The following is a 17,759-nucleotide window of genomic DNA, read 5'->3' on the forward strand; positions in this document are numbered from 1 at the left end:
TAGCATGCCTGGTGTAAAGCGTACGATGTGCCGCTGAAGAGAAGAATAGCTGAGTCATTCAGTCTTACACTTACACACTTACACTCTCCTTCCACCTTCCAGGTTGGAGCTGGATTACATTTTACCTTTGACTGCCCTTGAATTGTCAATGCATTAAGAGCATAATGCAGGGCTGCTAAATGCACGTTTTACAGATTCTCATTTTGTACTTTTGTGAGAAAAATGTGCTGAACTTATCAGACGACGTCAGTCTGTCCGTAAGGTTCAGGCTGCCGCAGATACACACGATTTAAGCGAAAGAAAACATGACAGTGTTTAAATTTGCAGAACATGTCTGAGATTCTCACACTCTGCTTGTTTGTCACTCTTTAGGCTTTCACAGTCCAGGATGTCTGTGAAATAGATTGTGAAACTTTATACAAGTTTAAGTGCTTAAGTTAAAATTGAACTTTTTTCAATATTGAGCTGGATTACGCAACAGTTCTAAACTCTGTAACGTCAAATTAACCGTTAGATTTTCTTACATTATGTCATTTTAATTCATGATCTGGATCAATTTTATATACTTTTTGCATGAATTGTTCATTATTTATTTATTTATTTTTGCCTGCAGTTATTTATTGTTTTGCTGTTATGCACAGAAACATGTGCAAATGTAACTGAGGCTCACTGCAGACCGACGTCATATCGTTCTTTCTTATGTGAAACCTTATATTATATTTTATATATATTAAACTGAAAGTCTGTATTTCTTTAGATTTAACCGAAGTCTACCTGCAGAGGCATCATCATTCTGTCTTACCGTCGTTATTTCTTTTACGTGCAGATTAACTATTCATGCTGAGTGCCCCATGCATCTGGAAGATTTTCCCATGGATGCCCACGCCTGCCCGCTCAAGTTTGGAAGCTGTAAGTGTTTTTTTTTTTTTTTGTGCCAGTATCAGTGTGATTGGTATTCATAAAGCAGCTCGGATGAAATCGACTGCCTCCAGCTGCTCGTACCGCTCTGTCTTCATGCGCTAAAATGGCACGACTGATTCGGAAACGTCGTCCTTATTACAAAGACGATTAGCCGACTTAGAGCGCCGGGCCGGAATAGCGCTCGGTTTTGCCCTTGGTATAATCACAACTAACTAAACCGCATGTATCGTGTTGGATTAATAAGGTGTGCTGCAGTTCTCTAATGTAAATAGTGCAGATTTTGGTGATATCGACTATGATGTGCACAAAAAAGAGATCATGATTTCTTATGGCTTCGGTTCAGTTCTCTCGGTGTCAAACATGCTGGATTAAGGATATCAGAAAGTGCTGACCTACTGGTGTTTTCACACACAACTGTCTCTACAGTTCATACAGAATTGTGCCAAAAACAAAAACACAAATCATTCAGAAAGCATCCACCCTACAGACGGAGGAGCAGAGACAGGCTGCTTTGAGCCGAGGAGGCAACTCAAATAACTACATCTTTACAGCTGTGGTAGGCAGAAAAACATCTTCAAAAGAGTTTTACTCCTGGTCACCAACATAAGAACATAAATCTGATCCTACAGTGTGTATGGACTCACACCAAACTGGTCAGATGAAGATATGTGGAATGTTTTCTTGTCACACATCAGACCCCTTAAAACCAGTCGAGCATCATTTGAACCCATCGAGCTTTCTGATCGTTGTTGCTGACCACGTCATCACCTTATGGAAGTTTGCCGTCTTATAACGTCTACTTCCTGCAGAATGAGGTCACATAAAAACTCATCTGAAACAGAGTTCAGGATACTTTACTGGACTCCCCAGTCACCAAGATCTTCATTCTAAAGAGCACCGCTGGGATTTGGTTAAACAGGAAACGAATGTGCGGCTCACAAACATGCGGTAGTTTCATGATGCAATCGTGTCAACATGTACCAAAGGAACACTTGCAGCACTTCCTATAATGCACGGTAAGAAGAATTTATGAGATGTAAAGCTGTGTGTGGAGAGTGTGGGGTTTGTGCTGAGGGATGTTGAGGGGTTGGTCATGCTGGGTATTACTGTTAAACTGTTAAAACTTCCAAATATATGTATCAAATGTTAGCTGAGTTGTTGAGTGATTAGTAGTTATGTTAACATCAGTTAGTTAACTAGTTAAAGCATTCCTCAAAATTCAAGACTATAAATCTGAACATTTTGTATCTTGTATCGGTGCCGGTTGCTTTCTGAAACACACAAGATTAAATTAAGGATGTAGCCCCCGGCGCTGGAGATCACCGTGCTGCAGCGGTCATGTCACTATGAATAAAACATCCCCCCAGGCGACGAAACAAAAGGCTTCCACTCCTGCATATTCAGCTGCACCTTCCTCCTTCCAACCAACGGGCCTCGTTACGAAGAGATCAGCACAGAGGGACATCTCATTTGATCCTTTTGCATATCATCGGAAATCAGTCTGAAAAGACGGCGAACAATCGGCTCTTTTATGCAACCGATGCTGTACGATCAGCTAGTAATTAGCCGCTTTTGTTAGCGGCTGACAATTATGAGCGTGCTCCCTCTTGCCTTCCCTCCTGCACGTACCCTCTCATTCGCCTCATTCCCTAATCACTGCCTAACTCCATTTTAAGCTTACGCTGCCTGACAGATTGTGCTCGGCAATCACATGATCGTCTTTTGAACTTTGGATTTTGAAAATCAGCAAAGCAGATGAACCAGCTGCACATTAAACCATCAATACCGATGACCTAGAACATTTTGCGTCAGGGCATCGATAATGAAAACGTTCCATGTTCCTTCCGTTTTAATTTGATAAAATACAGTAAGTGGCACGAGAGGGAAAGAGTTCATTTTTATACAAAATCGTTTTCCAAGTAAACAGAGAAAATACAGGAAAAAGAAAAGGAAGAGAAATCACAAGGAGACTAATTATTGCTAATTATTTTTGTATATTATATATTGATATTTTTGGTTTTCATTCACTGAAACTGAAACTAAACAGGTTTAAACTTTTTCATCTGGGATTGTCTACAAAGTGGGGAAGATCATGAAAGTGTGTTTTGTTAGCAACAAGTTACCGAGGTCATAACTTCTCTCAAACCTGTGATCTGGTCGGCATTATAGAATTAACCACCAAAACTGTCTGAGTTCATTTATCCAAAGGACTATCAAGTCTTTCAAAGAAGTAAGGTGTTATTTAATTAACTGTGTTTAATCAGGAGACGGGAAGCACATGGAGCTTAGAGAACTTAAAGTGAAGTGACGTGACGTGACGGTGACCCATACTCAGAGTTTGTTCTCTGCATTTAACCCATCCAAAGTGAACACACACAGCAGTGAACACACACACAGCAGTGAACACACACCAGTGGGCAGCCATTTATGTTGCGGCGCCCGCGGAGCAGTTGGGGAGTCGGTGCCTTGCTCAAGGGCACCTCAGTCGTGGTATTGCCGGCCCGAGACTCGAACCCACAACCTTATGGTTAGGAGGCCACGACTTCCCTGGGTTTTCGCATATCCCAGGTTATGGCGCAGAGCGCAGGGTCAAGCCATAGTACGGCGCCCCTGGAGCAGGTGAGGTTAAGGACCTTGCTCAAGGACCCAACGTTGATGTCTCGGCAGCTCTGGGGCTCGAACCCCGACCTTCTGATCAGGAATCCAGCACCTTGACCACTGGACCATCACGCCCTGAAGTGCCTACATATACTTTTGTGACCACTCAAAATACCACTCCATGGTAGCTTGTGCTCATTTATAATATCTGCATTTGCTGATATCTAAGAGCACCTTGTTGACGAATGGCGTTGGAGAGGAGCAAAGCATGTCTTGTGCGATAACTGCTCCTTACACCCATGGTGAGCAAAAAAGGAACCTGCAGCTACAGCGGGCACCGATTTTGCTTAATCATGATTATTTTTTTTATTACAAACGTTTGTGTACGTCATGTCTTTATTATATCCACAATGGATTTAATATTTTCATTTTCTTTCTCTGTTCTTTCTCTCTCAGTATTCTGGGTTAATCCAAGTGACTAAATTTAAGGCTGTTCTCGTTCTATTTGCTGAAATCGGGTGACACTTCTGCCCTTTTCACTCCCCATAAGCTGGTCTGACTGTAAATAAAGCTCTCTTGCTCTTTGCCTGCTGCAAACTCTATATCAGAAGCATAAACACTACTCTTCATTGCCAATTACAATACATTATAGATGAAGCAGCATTAAATTTTATGTGTTGAGGCTTTGATTAACGGTTTTCCAACTGAATAAAATAATATCTTTTTTCTCTGGCCATCAAAATTTCATTAGCAATCCCTCGAATGGTGTGAATGTGGTTTCTGTTCCAGATCTGTTTTTTTTTCCTCACAGTTGCTGATCTATATACCTTGGATTTAACATAAAGTAATTGTAATTTAATGCATTGATTTTACCCTTCGGTTAAATACCAAGTGACACCGATATTGATTTTTGTTTTGAGGGATTTATATTCAAAAATGAAACTCTCATTAGTCAAGACTCAAGTCAAGAAGCTTTTAATTGTTATTTTAACCTTCCATAGCTTGTGCAGTACACAGTGAAATGAAACAACTTTTCTCCAGGACCGTGGTGCTAAATAAAAGGACATAAAGCTACATAAAACAACAATGAGCTAAAGACTTAAGTCCTAGCCACATAAAGTGCGGCGTGTGCAAACTAGTGCAACATTGCGAGAAGAAAAAGGACAAAAAAGACAACACAAAACACTACAAGACAAATACACAAAATAGTGCTGAGCAGCGTGCACACTGTACTGTATATTATAAAGTACATTGTGCAACTAGGGCAATTGTAAACAAACATAAGTAGTAGCAGAGGTTTGATGATGTATTGAAATGTTTTGTGCAAAATGAATGTCCATGATGGAGGGAAGAGAGACTCCAATGATCTTCTCAGCTGTCCTCTGATGCTCTCGATGGTTCCTCTATAAACCGTAGTCAGGATGGGGGGAAGGAGATGGGGTTTCCTCAGCCTTCATACTCGGTAGAGATGATGCTGGGCTTTTTTTACATGGAGCTGGTGTTGAGTGACTAGGTGAAGTTCTCCGCCGGATGAAAATTAAGAAATTTGGTGCTCTTGACGAACTCCACAGAGGATCCATTGATGTCCAGCGGTCGCTCCGTGCTCTCCTGAAGTCAACATCCATCTCTTTAGTTTTGTCAGCGTTCAGAGACAGATTGTTGGCTCTACACCAGGCAGTTAGATGTTTTACTTCCTCTCTGAATGCTGACTTGTCGTTCTTGCCGGTGAGACCCACCACGGTCGTGTCGTCAGTGAACTTGATGATGTGGTTCAAGCTGTGCATTACTACACAGTCAGCAGTGTGAACATCAGTGGACTGAGCACACAGTCCTGAGGCACCCAGTGCGCAGCGTTCCAGATCCGGACTGACTGAGATCTCCCAGGCCCAGCAGGCTCAACTTCTCCGTCAGGCGCTGAGGGCTGATTGTGTCGAATACTGGACTGAAGTTTATGAACAGCATTTGTACATAAGCATCTTTATTGTCCAATAGAGGGCCGTGACAATGGCATCGTCTATGTAGCGTTTGGACAATACGCTAACTGCGGGGGTCCAGTGAAGGTGGAAGCCTCATGACAAGTCTCTCGAAGCACTTCAGGATGTGTAATATATATATATATAACACAACTCTTGTGCAGTAATAGTGATAGCGATTCTTTGTCAATGCACTAAATGAATATATCGATGAGGCACATACGAAACAATGAAGTTGATTATCTTGTAACAGAAGCATATGTCTGGTATATTAGAAGGTAAGTAAACAGTCAGTTCTTGTAATCGATATTCAGGTGTAAAGATTTCAGTACCTTCAGTAACAAGGGCCATATTGTCAAGAGCAAGAGCAGTGAGTCTCATTCAGCAGTGTTTAAATACTGACAAACAATCATAAACTGGCAGCAGCACATAAGGCACCCAAGGCTTTAAACAATGTGCAGGGTCAACAAAGGCAATACCTTCCAGTCCAAAACTGACAGACTGCTTCTGTGACACAATCTCAGTAAATCTAAATGCCAATGGGGCATCATAACACCTAATAAAGCGTTTAGGGTGTTGCTCTGGCCTTTGAATGACCCAGATCACAATATGATCCAATCTTCTTGAGGTGCTGGAAGTCTGATTTACAGTAACTCCACCTCACAACTTACCGGACTTAAAGGATCTGTTTGTGGTGCCGTATACCACATGGCACCTTCAGAGGTCTTGTAGATTCCGTGCCCCTGTGGGTCGCAGCAGCATGATATTATTCAGGTGGATCTAATATTATGAATCAACATTGTATATTTTTAAAAGAAGCTTTGTCCATGTCACGTGTGCATGTCACATTGAATCGACATAAGCGTATAATACTTTTCTAACTGCCGAATAGAAATAGTCTTCTATCTTCTGTCTCTCTCAGATGCTTACACCAACAACGAGGTGGTCTACATCTGGACTGCAGACGATGACAGGTCTGTGTCTGTGGCTCCAGACGGCTCCCGTCTCAACCAGTATGACCTGCTGGGACACGTCATCGGCAAAGAGACCATCAAGTCCAGCACAGGTAGCAACAAGTGGAACTTCAAAATCTAATCTATTCGCTTGAAGCAAAAAGTTTAAGGAATGTTTATAGAATTCAGTAAAATCTTGATAAATTAGAGTGTTGTAATATTTAGATTACTTGTGTATATACGCAGTGTGGGTGTGGTATAGACCAGAAGTAGGAGGTTTATTCACCTCCTGAACGTCTGTCGTGCCTCAGCTACAATCAGTCAATTTCATCAATCTCTTAACCAGACTTAGAGCTTTCTGGAAATCTTACTAAGTAATGTAACAGAGTCACAAAGCTACAGAGCTTTCTTTCAACTCTTACTATAAGCAATAATCATCTAATAAGATTTACTTTGTCCAGAAACATTACGGGGGTCACGGTGGCTTAGTGGTTAGCACGTTCGCCTCACACCTCCAGAGTTGGGGGTTCGATTCCGGCCTCCACCTTGTGTGTGTGGAGTTTGCATGTTCTCCCCGTGCCTCGGGGGTTTCCTCCGGGTACTCCGGTTTCCTCCCCCAGTCCAAAGACATGCATGGTAGGTTGATTGGCATCTCTGGAAAATTGTCCGTAGTGTGTGTGTGTGTGTGTGTGTGCCCTGCGATGGGTTGGCACTCCATCCAGGGTGTATCCTGCCTTGATGCCCAATGACGCCTGAGATAGGCACAGGCTCCCCGTGACCCGAGGTAGTTCGGATAAGCGGTAGAAAATGAGAGAGAGAGAGAGAGAGAGAGAGAGAAACATTAGAAAAGCTGCCTGAAAATGCCATCAGGACCTCCGACAAAGACGAGACGATGTACCGTTTTATTTTGGAGCTCCGTAAGGCAATGTTTAAGTTGAGCTGCTGCAGCAAACACTAAGAACAGATTATATAAAAGACACCAGGAGCTTTATATGACGTGTGATCATATCTTTCCAATCAGACTAATTTGTTCATATCATATCGTGCAACCTATAATTTCATTCACTTGTGTTAGAGGTCATCATTTTTCATGCAGGATTGATTCACCTTGACAACAAACAAATTTAAATCTATTCATAAATCTGTATCGATCTGACAGAGGTGCAGAAATCCAATTCGCATTTTCAATTTAAAAACTTCTCTTTTTAGTTTATAAACAGCGAGACAAGCTGCCTGGATAAACTTTCTGTACGCTCCCCTTTGTGTGTGTGTGTGTGTGTGTGTGTGTGTGTGTGTGTGTCTTACAAATTCCATTTGTGTCTGTTTGTAAAGTAATTTATCTGGCCTGCTTTGCAAGCACTGAGCTCATCGATTGCTTTCTGCTGCAGTTATTGGGGCCACTGCAGTCTGGGCGAAGAGTGAAGGTCTCGTTGATTGTGTTTCTGTGTGCGTTTGTGCTGGAAATGTGTATTTTTAGAATGGACATGTGAAAAAAATAAAAGGGATTAAAATCGCTTTCCGGTGAAATAAAAACATTTTCCAAGTCTTGTCTTATCGAGCGTAACATGAAGGACGTATGCGCTTAACAAGTCTTCCTGACGGTTCAGACGAGCGTCTCTCGTTAGCAGAGCCACTCAGATCTCAGTCTTTCTCTCTATCTGTTTTGAAGGACGGAGCGTCTTTAAAGTGCCCAAGTCCAAAAAAAAAAAAAAGAAAAAAAAAAAACGTAAACAGCAGCCGATGCCCAGAGCAATGCAGTTTCATCAAAGAGCACATGCTCTGACTTATGATTGAACTGCTCATGAATTTTTTAAGTAAAAGGCAAAATATTCTCACAACCTTCTGGATCTCTAATGTGGAAAAGAACCGTACCGATAAAAACCTGTGCAGTCGAATGACAGGAAGGTGACGTCTGCTCCTGCAGTATATAAAATCAGTCCTCACATTTATGTTAATCGACAACAAATTATATCTCACTTGCCTGGATGGATGAATATTCATTCGGTTTGACCTTAAAATCTTTATCGTTGCAATGGCATTTCTCACAGAGAGACTTGTGTGATGTTGATTTGAACAGTTTTTTAATCATGATCGATGATTTATTAACATTCTTTATTACTATTTCAAACTTATTTCTTTCATCTATTTACATTTTTCAAGGTCAGCCATAATAAATAACGTTATCTGATTCTTAACTAGTGAAAAAAACGTCCAGTGTTAGCTGAGTGAAACACGATCGAGAGCACGCAAGATAGACAGGGGATAGACAGAAGGGGCGGGGCTTACAGGTGGTGTAAATTCATATGTTCTGTACAAATCATTTCAGATTCATATGTCAGCTGGATCAGGGGTCACGGTGACTTAGTGGTTAGCACGTTCGCCTCACACCTCTAGGGTTGGGGGTTCGATTCCCACCTCCGCCTTGTGTGTGTGGAGTTTGCATGTTCTCCCTGTGCCTCGGGGGTTTCCTCCGGGTACTCCGGTTTCCTCCCCCGGTCCAAAGACATGCATGGTAGGTTGATTGGCATCTCTGGAAAATTGTCCCTAGTGTGTGATTGCGTGAGTGAATGAGAGTGTGTGTGTGTGTGCCCTGTGATGGGTTGGCACTCCGTCCAGGGTGTATCCTGCCTTGATGCCCGATGACGCCTGAGATAGGCACAGGCTCCCCGTGACCCGAGGTAGTTCGGATAAGCGGTAGAAGATGAATGAATGAATGTCAGCTGGATCTTCTCCTGTATTTTGTACTCTGATGTTAAACGTTACAGTTGTCAGATCTGGGAATAGAATGTAGTAGAATCGAAGTCAACGTTAATGGATGTGTAACACAGTGTAGAGAAGATTAGATCCTTATATCACACATACTGACACTCCCTTTAGTTTTTTTCTCTACAGTTCACTTCATTGTGACTCGGACAAAAGCTCGGCACGTCACAGGAGTAAGGCTTTATTCTGAATCTGAGAGAGCTCAAGGAGAGAAATAGCAGCTCCTGAGATGTGTTTAAATAGGCACTAGTCTAAATTGGCTGCGATGATGGTGGTGCTTTGGATTGACTTGCCTGTGGATAAGGCCGTTTTTACAGTCTTCCTCGGCGAAGCTGGAAAAGATAAATGGCCCTCTCAGTTTATTGTCAAGGACAAGCGACATCTGTTATTCTCTTTTTAATTGTGTCCTGCCTTGGAGTGTGGAAGGAGGAGGGTTATGAGGACGTGTTGGCTAACCGATACAGCTCCGAATCGCCACCTCTGATCATGTTTTAAACCCCAAAGGACCGAGATAGCATCATTAAACAGAGAAACTGTGACTTTTCAAATGGATTTTATTAAAAATACGGTCGTATATCTTTTTTGTTTAAACAGAAATACATAACCTGTATGTTTTTTTAATGAGTAAGCAGCAGATTTTTCATACCTGTTTAAATTTACCCACAGCACAATTAAACGAAGTCCATATATCACACTTTGTTATGCTTCCGAGAACCTCATCGTGAAGATGAATCCAGGCCCACGCATTCCTGAGTGCATAATGTAAAGGCTCTAATGGCTGGAGATTTCCACGTGAGACACTTGTGAGGTCTAGAAAGATTCGAGGAAAGACAACGGGTGCAAATATACATCAGAAATCCCTGACAGATCAGCAGAGGAGAAAGAAGTACAGAGAAACTGTGCCGGGTCAAAAATCTCACACGATTAACATTGGAGCCAAAAATCTAGTGAACATCTTGAGAAAAAAAGTATATATTTAAACAGATTCAAGAATTCTGTGAATTTGTGAATGGTGAAAAATGGTGAATTTCGAGAAGCCCACAAGGTAAAATGATCAAATGTAACTAAAAATAAATCTCACTATGCAACCGATAAAAATAATGTATACAACTTATAGATATAAACTTATTTACTCTATAAAAATGTGCAAAACCTAACTAGCTACCCAACTAGGTACCTAATTTAAAACAAAATTTCATTCTCTGGCTAATTTAACTATATTTAATTAACTTTGGAGGCTAAAGAAAAGTATCATCCAAAAAACTCAGAAAAAAAAAAAACTAGATTTGTAAAGTTTGTCACGACAAACTTTGATGTTGGCTTTGATGTTGCAAAGGCCGGTGCTTTTTGGAGGCGAGTGGACATAAGAGTCAGTGTTACTTTTGGAAGCAAGTAGACAGAAAGCTAGGGTGCCAAAACATTTGGAGGTAAGTGGAGATGAGCATGTAACATCATCCAAATCCTCTTGAGGAACTTCCCCACATTGGAGTGTTTTGATATAACACATGCCCATGCTGTGCTAATTTTTTATTTTCACATGACATCACGTGACGTCATCAGAATACCCGTGAGGAAGTTCCCCTCATTGTTCTGAGTGTTTTGATATGTCACATGTCCATGTTGTAAAAAGTTTTTTGATTTTGCATATTTTGGGGGCGGGGCTGCAGGACAACCGAAAGGCCAGTCGGTACACCAATGTAAAAGAGTCTCACCCTAAAGGAGCTGACTGAGTTTGGTGTAGATAGTTTGAAAGCTTGCCGAGTTATAAACCTCCAAAGTTTATAATGGGAGTCTATGGGAAAAAAGGCCACTTTGAGACCCAGTACCTGAAGTACCGGTACTCGGATCGCTTAGAAAAGTAATAGCAACAAACTTCAGACCAGCGTCTACAACATATCTGAATTTGGTGCATGTGGCTCAAAAGGAGGAGTTACTCTTGATAAATTTTTGTCTAAGCTTAAATAGGAAAACAGAATGTTGGCTTCTACAAAGCGACATAATTATTTATATAAGAATAAGAAAATGGAAAAACTAAACAGACACGTGTGCTGTTTGATGATAGCTGAGTGTTATGATGGTCACAAATGTAATGATTTATTAAGGTTTATTACTTAATTTGTATTTTACTCAAGTAATGTATTTAATTTAATATATATAATATAAATACCTGAGTAAAGACACATTTTTCCACAGTCATACACATAGAGTATTTTCCTGAAGTCTATTCATATAGAAGTTCATAGGCAGTGTGTTTCCTTGTGGAAAATACTGCATCTGTACTAACTTTCATAAATAAGTCCTGAATATTTCAGCATATCAAGTGAGCGTAGTTTGGATGTGACATGAGCCTCATTAATAATTCATTGCCTTTCTTTTTTTTCTCTCCTTTCCTCTCTCTCTTTTCATTTTTTTTTTCCCCTACAGGAGAATATGTGGTGATGACAACTTATTTTCATCTGAAAAGGAAAATCGGCTACTTTGTCATTCAGACGTATTTGCCCTGCATCATGACAGTCATCCTTTCCCAGGTCTCCTTCTGGCTCAACCGGGAGTCTGTGCCAGCACGTACCGTCTTCGGTGAGTCTTTCTCCTCGTCTCGTTAACCTGAGATTTAACTGAAAAACAATTAAGGTAGAAGAAGAAGATCAAGAAATTTGTGTCAAGTCAAAAATCTTACCCAGTCTCCAGTCCCGTACCCAGGATGAGCGTCACCAGTGTACCGAATGTACTGAAATTTATTTTTAGATCCGGAAATGTTTAAATATAAAGAGACTTGACTGTCAGTTGACAAGCGAAGACTTGTGATAATTGTGAAATTCTTCAGGTCAACAAACCCAGAAACATTTACCATTTGTAGATTAAAAAACAACTATATTAGACGGATATCAGGATCGTCTGATACTTTAGGTGTTAATCAGTATTAGAAAAGAAAATGTAGTATCTCAAATTTTTTTTTTTTTTTTTTTTTTTGGTACACAAAGGTAAACAATGTTTATTATCTATTAATAAACAATTAAGTATTTTATAATTATTTATTAATAATTATTTATTAATAATTATTTATTCATGCTTATTATTATTAATGGATTAATTGATTAATTATAATATAATTATAAATAATTATTAATTGATTCATTAATAATGCTTATTATCTAGTTGAAAAATCTGTGATTATTTTGGTGTTATTTATTCTGACTGATTTTCCACACAGTGATAAAATATTATCTTCTCAAGGGATAAATAACTCTATTTCTAGCCAGAAGCAGGATCGGTATTAGAAAAGAAAAAAAAGTGGTATTGTGCCACGTCTAAATTAAGCCACTTCTAATTAATAGCCACTTTGCTGACAGCTGATCTACAAAAGATGAGACTCCGTCCAACTGAGTCCTGCTCCACACATTCGAGATGACGCTTCGCTTTTCTTTTTTTTTTTGTAATTTTCTCTTCTACTCCCCCTCAATCTGTGACAAGATGCTTTTGACAAACGAGTGCACCAGGGATGGTATTAAAAAGTTCTGCTTGGAATGAAAGAAAGTTAGAGAGCAAACCGCTGACTGGACCGCACGTTCCTCTGGACAGTGATGGATTCATCTTTGAAAGTTTGCACAGACCAATGGGCTGACCTATAATTACTGAAAACACCACAGAGGCACCTAATTAATTACAGATTAGCTGGACTCAAACCTGCCGTGAGGTGATGTTAAAGAGAAAAGTGAGGCCGATGCTCTTCCCCCCGGGGGGTGGGGGGAATAGGAAGTGCGGAAGATAAGCCCACAAGCAGCAGGACGTTGGTTCGGACCGGCGAGAGCTTTAAGCCAGCTGGAGTTAAGGAATTATTATTAGTGAGCTTATTGAGCTTGAATCAACTTTGGTCTGCTATTGTTGATGTTTTTTCTTCCCCTGAGGCAAGATGTAAAGGAAAGGTTATTGTACTGGTGTTGCTCAGTTTCAGTTACATGACCCTTTTCTCCCCAGCATATGTACAGTATAGCAGTCAGTGATTGTTACCAAGATCAAGGAAACATACATATCGTCGCTGTCGGGCGGAAACCTTGTATGTCCAAATTTGGTCAATTTCATATTTTTTCACATATCGATGCTATTGGTCAGTCCCCACGTGGGTCTGTTATTTTTACAAGTTATTAACCAATCTAAAGTCTTGAAAATAGCTTGAGCGCAAATCTCATAACTCCATTGGACACTTCAACTGTCCACCTCTTCCTCACTCCGTGGGAGAGCTTCACGGCATATTTCTCCTCAAGAAGAGTCGCAACGAATCAACACGTCTTCTGAGGTAAATGTCTTCAAAACACTGGGCTCAAAGAAAAAAAAATCTTGACCCCCGCTAGTTCTGGTGCTCGTCTGAGGACAGGAATTTAGCGCAAGACAATCCACTGTAACGCGGACTAAACCCTGTGTACTGCAGATAAGGTACGGTGTTTTTTTAATGTCCTGAAAAATAACAGTTTTGGAGATACGAGGATTCCGTCTGACAGCGACGATATATAAATCTGACATTAACATAGACATTAGAAATAGTGCATTCTTTTACAATGAAAAATGATTAACAAGCCACTTTATAAAGCTTTGCTATAAATGTTCAAAAGTGTGTGTACCACTGATCATCACAGCCAAGTGTGCTTGTTGGATGTTTCCTTCCACATGTATTCCCTATTTCCTGTTCTAATCAGCTCCACTGTTCTCTTGTGTGAAGTCTTAACACTAGATGTTGGAGTGTACAGTATCTGTGTGGATTTGTGTTCGTTCAGCTACAAGATAGTCAGTGAGATCAGACTCTGATGTCGGGATGTTGAGGAGACTCCAGTTCCAGTTCATCCCAAAGGTGTTCAGTGGTGTTGAGTCAGATTCAGGGCTCCGTGCAGGACACTCGATCTTTCGTTCTTCTACTTTCTCTGACCTTCTCACCTCCACACCGTGTCTTCATCATGGAGCTGCTTTGTGCTATTTGCTTTGTTTCAGTGAAGGGAAATTGTAATGCTACTGCACACAGAGACATTCTATACAATCGCGTGCTTCCAACAACCACACTGGTGAAATGGTCATGGGGTGTACATACTTTTAGCCACTTACTGTAGTGTAGGTTCTTCTTCAGGAGTAAAATCCCTAAATATATGTTTTTATTTTATTCTCACCTATCGAAACACGTCACCATGGATACCGGTCAGTTCCTCCACAATCATTCAGTGTTAAATACGTCTGCACGGTCAGATGAAACAGACAGATCTTCTACAGTCAGATCATTTGTGCAGTGAAAGCAGTTGTGTTTTTATTCCTGTTTTCTAAAGTCACGACTTCTTTTCCCTACAGACTTCCCCTGACCTCTCACTCTGCAAACCGTGACCTTGTCACCAGTCCAGACACCCCACACTTAAGACGAGCTATTTTAGTCTTCAGTTCGCCCCATCTGGAGATCTGACATCACTTCCTCAAGCATTTATATTTAATCTTAACCAATCAAAATTGTTTAAGAGAAGTGACAGACGCTACAACAAGGCAATATAGACAAAGGTCAGCTTTCCCGTTCGGAATATCGCACGAGCTTAACTGGTGCGTCGTATACGATTTTACAGTCAGAATAAACTACTTCGGATTGATGAAAATATCACAGTCTGTATGAGTAAGGAAGGTTAACTCATATGTTTTTCTCTTTTCTTTGCGAGACAGCGTAGTTATTTATTTATTTTATTTTTACAGCTGTCATTGTTTTTTTTTTTTTTTTTTTAAGACAGATTATAACAAAAAAAAAAGTTTGGCACTATGATGACTCAAACGCTCAGACTTCTGATATGAAAACTTGTCGACTAGCTCAGCTGTCTATCCGACTGCATGACTGACTAAACCTGTCAAAATGATGAATCACTCACAGGACTCTGCTTCATGACATCACATTCCCAAGCCTAATACTTACATCTAAAATATTAATTGTCACGTGAGCAGATGAAGTCCATCATCACATATTCCCAGATCTTCAGCCATGCCTTAGCAAGTTGACAGCCAGTATAGATGATCTCTTCGCCTCCAGTCTGGAGATCCTAATGAGGTGCAGAGAACAAACTTATTAGTATTCTGCAGGAATTGTAGTCCCGGTGTCTGCGGACGTGATGAAGCGGCGTGTCTGTCCGCTTCGGGCTGCAGGTCAGACTCGGAGAAGGTTCTGTTTTAAATAGAGTATTCTTTAAACTGCCTGCAGGTCATGTACATTACGTTCCCCACACCTCGCTTAGCTGAAATCTCTCAGCATTGTTGCTTCCTGTGCAATGTAAAGTTATGTCTACACAACACTACACTGCCACGATATATAGTTATATCAGTTATTGATCAAAAATACACCATTATTATTTTCCCATTGAAACAGGACACGAGGCAATCAAATCTCAATCGCACACAAATAGCTCATAGATGTAAAAGATATAATCTGAAACCATCTGTGAGGTGTTTTGAACTCTCCCATATTAACTGGCAACCCCCATCCATTTCACATACTTTTAACTTTAACAGTAAATGGATTTTTTTTTTTACATTAGACCAGTCTACAGTTCTATCAGTTACTATATTTCTTAGGGATTCCACTGAAAAATGTCATCTGAAAATGGTTAAAAATTCACTAGGTCAGCAACCTTAAACACTCAAAGAGCCATTTGGACTCGTTTCCCTCAGAAAAAAAACGCAGGGAGCCACAAAACCCATTCGACATCTAAAATGAAGATAACAGCCGCATATGGCGTTTTTTTACCTTTATGGAAAGTATAGAAAAAACTGTAGTGTGGTGCATTTATGAAATCAATGAACTGCTACAGAGTAAACGAAATTTTATTTCTGCAAGCAAACAAAAATATTTTGAACAGTTTGAACTTACCTTAACAAAAAAGACACCGGGTCGAAGGTTTCTTTCAAATAAAATGTTCAGTGTCTAATCGAGTCCTCTTCGTAATCATGACATCAAAATTTTAACTTGCCGGCTGCAGCAAAACAAAAATGCGTCTGCTTCTGTGTGTCGGATTTCGCAAGTCGGCGGTTATGACATATTTTGAGCGACAAAAAAATTAAACACGGTTTATTTTAATGTTACAAGAGCATCATACAGTAATCTTAGAATTTCATTTTTTTTTAAAAACTAACTAACTAAACTTTTTTTTTCCAAATCTACAGGGAGCCGCATGCAGAGGGATGAAAGATCCACTTGCGGCTCCGGAGCCGCGGGTTGCCGACCCCTGATATAGGGCTATAATGACATGCCGAATCTAACATTTCACAAATAACGTTAACAGTGATTATAATTACAATATTTAGTTTTGTTCAAGCTTCTCATTTTATCGTACTTTAAAGTGAAAGTCAAACATCAAGTTCACAATATTAGTCCTTTGCTGCCACTCCAAAAAGCCCATTTGGAGGTTAAAATTTAATTAATCGTTCACGCCCTGGAAGTCTGTCAGCATCTCGATTCCCCCTGTGATGGGTCTGACTCTGTATTTCATGCTGCTATTCCTCTTTTAGAATGTTTATGGCAGTCTGTGTGTAATTTGTGACTTATGGTTTCAGAGCATAATCCAAACAATTGTCCACCGTCTTCGCTGACGCGGCGGCATCTCCGCCGACACTCCGCGCTAATGTCCTTACGTTTTTCGCCTCTGTTGCTTCATGGCGATAAGCCTTGATGTAAATTTAATTATCGACCTGCTTAATAATAATAACAACAAAGCATTTCACATTTTATGGAATCGTCTTTACTTCGCGGAGGAGGACAGGTAGCTTCAGCTCCATGGAAGGAGACACGATGACTGTATTTTAGTCTTCTGCCGTTGAGGCAGGTGTTAGCAGACCGAGTGGAATGATTTCTTCTATCTGCTTTAATGGGCACCGATCCCAGACCGTTCCCTCATTTCGCTTCTGCTGTTTCATTCTTAGAGCAGAAAGCTCTGGGTCACCCACACAGTGACCTATGAAAAATTCTGATTTCCCAGTGTGATTGATTTATTTTCTACCCCTTCTTTTATCTTAACTCAGATACACACAATCTCCACAGCCCCATAAAGCAGGCGTACAGCTGACAGTAAAGACAAGGCTCTCAATTTTTGTAAATTCAAAAGAGCTCATTGATGGAGAAGTTTACATAATAATTCCAAGCTTTAACCGTCTCTAATGGGAAAGGTTTCTGGATCTTGATTAAGGCAAATTATAAAGAAGGGTATGAGGTCTAAAATAAAATCTGGTCATGACCCCAGGATTTCGTGGACTTCCGAGCGAGCGTCGACTTTTCTTTTGTGTTAAATTTCCCAGTCGTTGAAGATAGAGTTCAACTACGTTCAGAAGCATTCTTACAGCTACATGTCCTTCAAAGCTCCTCAGTGCTACCGTAATGCATCGGTTTGGGAATGACACGCTTCCCAATTCCTACAAGTTTTATACCGCCGTCACAGGTGTCCTGACAGATGGTGAGAGACCAGTGTACTCCATGGCAGCACTGCCATTTTGTCAGTACTCTATTATTTTGCTCCAGTGGTCTATTCAATATGGAAATGGAGCAAATTTG

The 17,759-nt window shown here is 40.5% G+C and overlaps 1 protein-coding gene across 1 annotated transcript in view; it reads left to right on the forward strand.

The window, feature by feature from the left end:
• The window catches only part of LOC132859680 (gamma-aminobutyric acid receptor subunit alpha-3-like), a 104,101-nt gene that overhangs the window by 76,030 nt on the left and 10,312 nt on the right, over positions 1-17,759 (forward strand). The window contains exons 6-8 of the mRNA XM_060890519.1: positions 827-909; positions 6,415-6,558; positions 11,633-11,785. Of these exons, the coding sequence (XP_060746502.1) occupies positions 827-909; positions 6,415-6,558; positions 11,633-11,785 (380 nt within the window). The remainder of the gene's footprint in view (positions 1-826; positions 910-6,414; positions 6,559-11,632; positions 11,786-17,759) is intronic.

Source organism: Tachysurus vachellii, chromosome 17 (genome assembly GCF_030014155.1).
Source record: "Tachysurus vachellii isolate PV-2020 chromosome 17, HZAU_Pvac_v1, whole genome shotgun sequence".
In the NCBI taxonomy this organism is placed as follows: domain Eukaryota; kingdom Metazoa; phylum Chordata; class Actinopteri; order Siluriformes; family Bagridae; genus Tachysurus; species Tachysurus vachellii.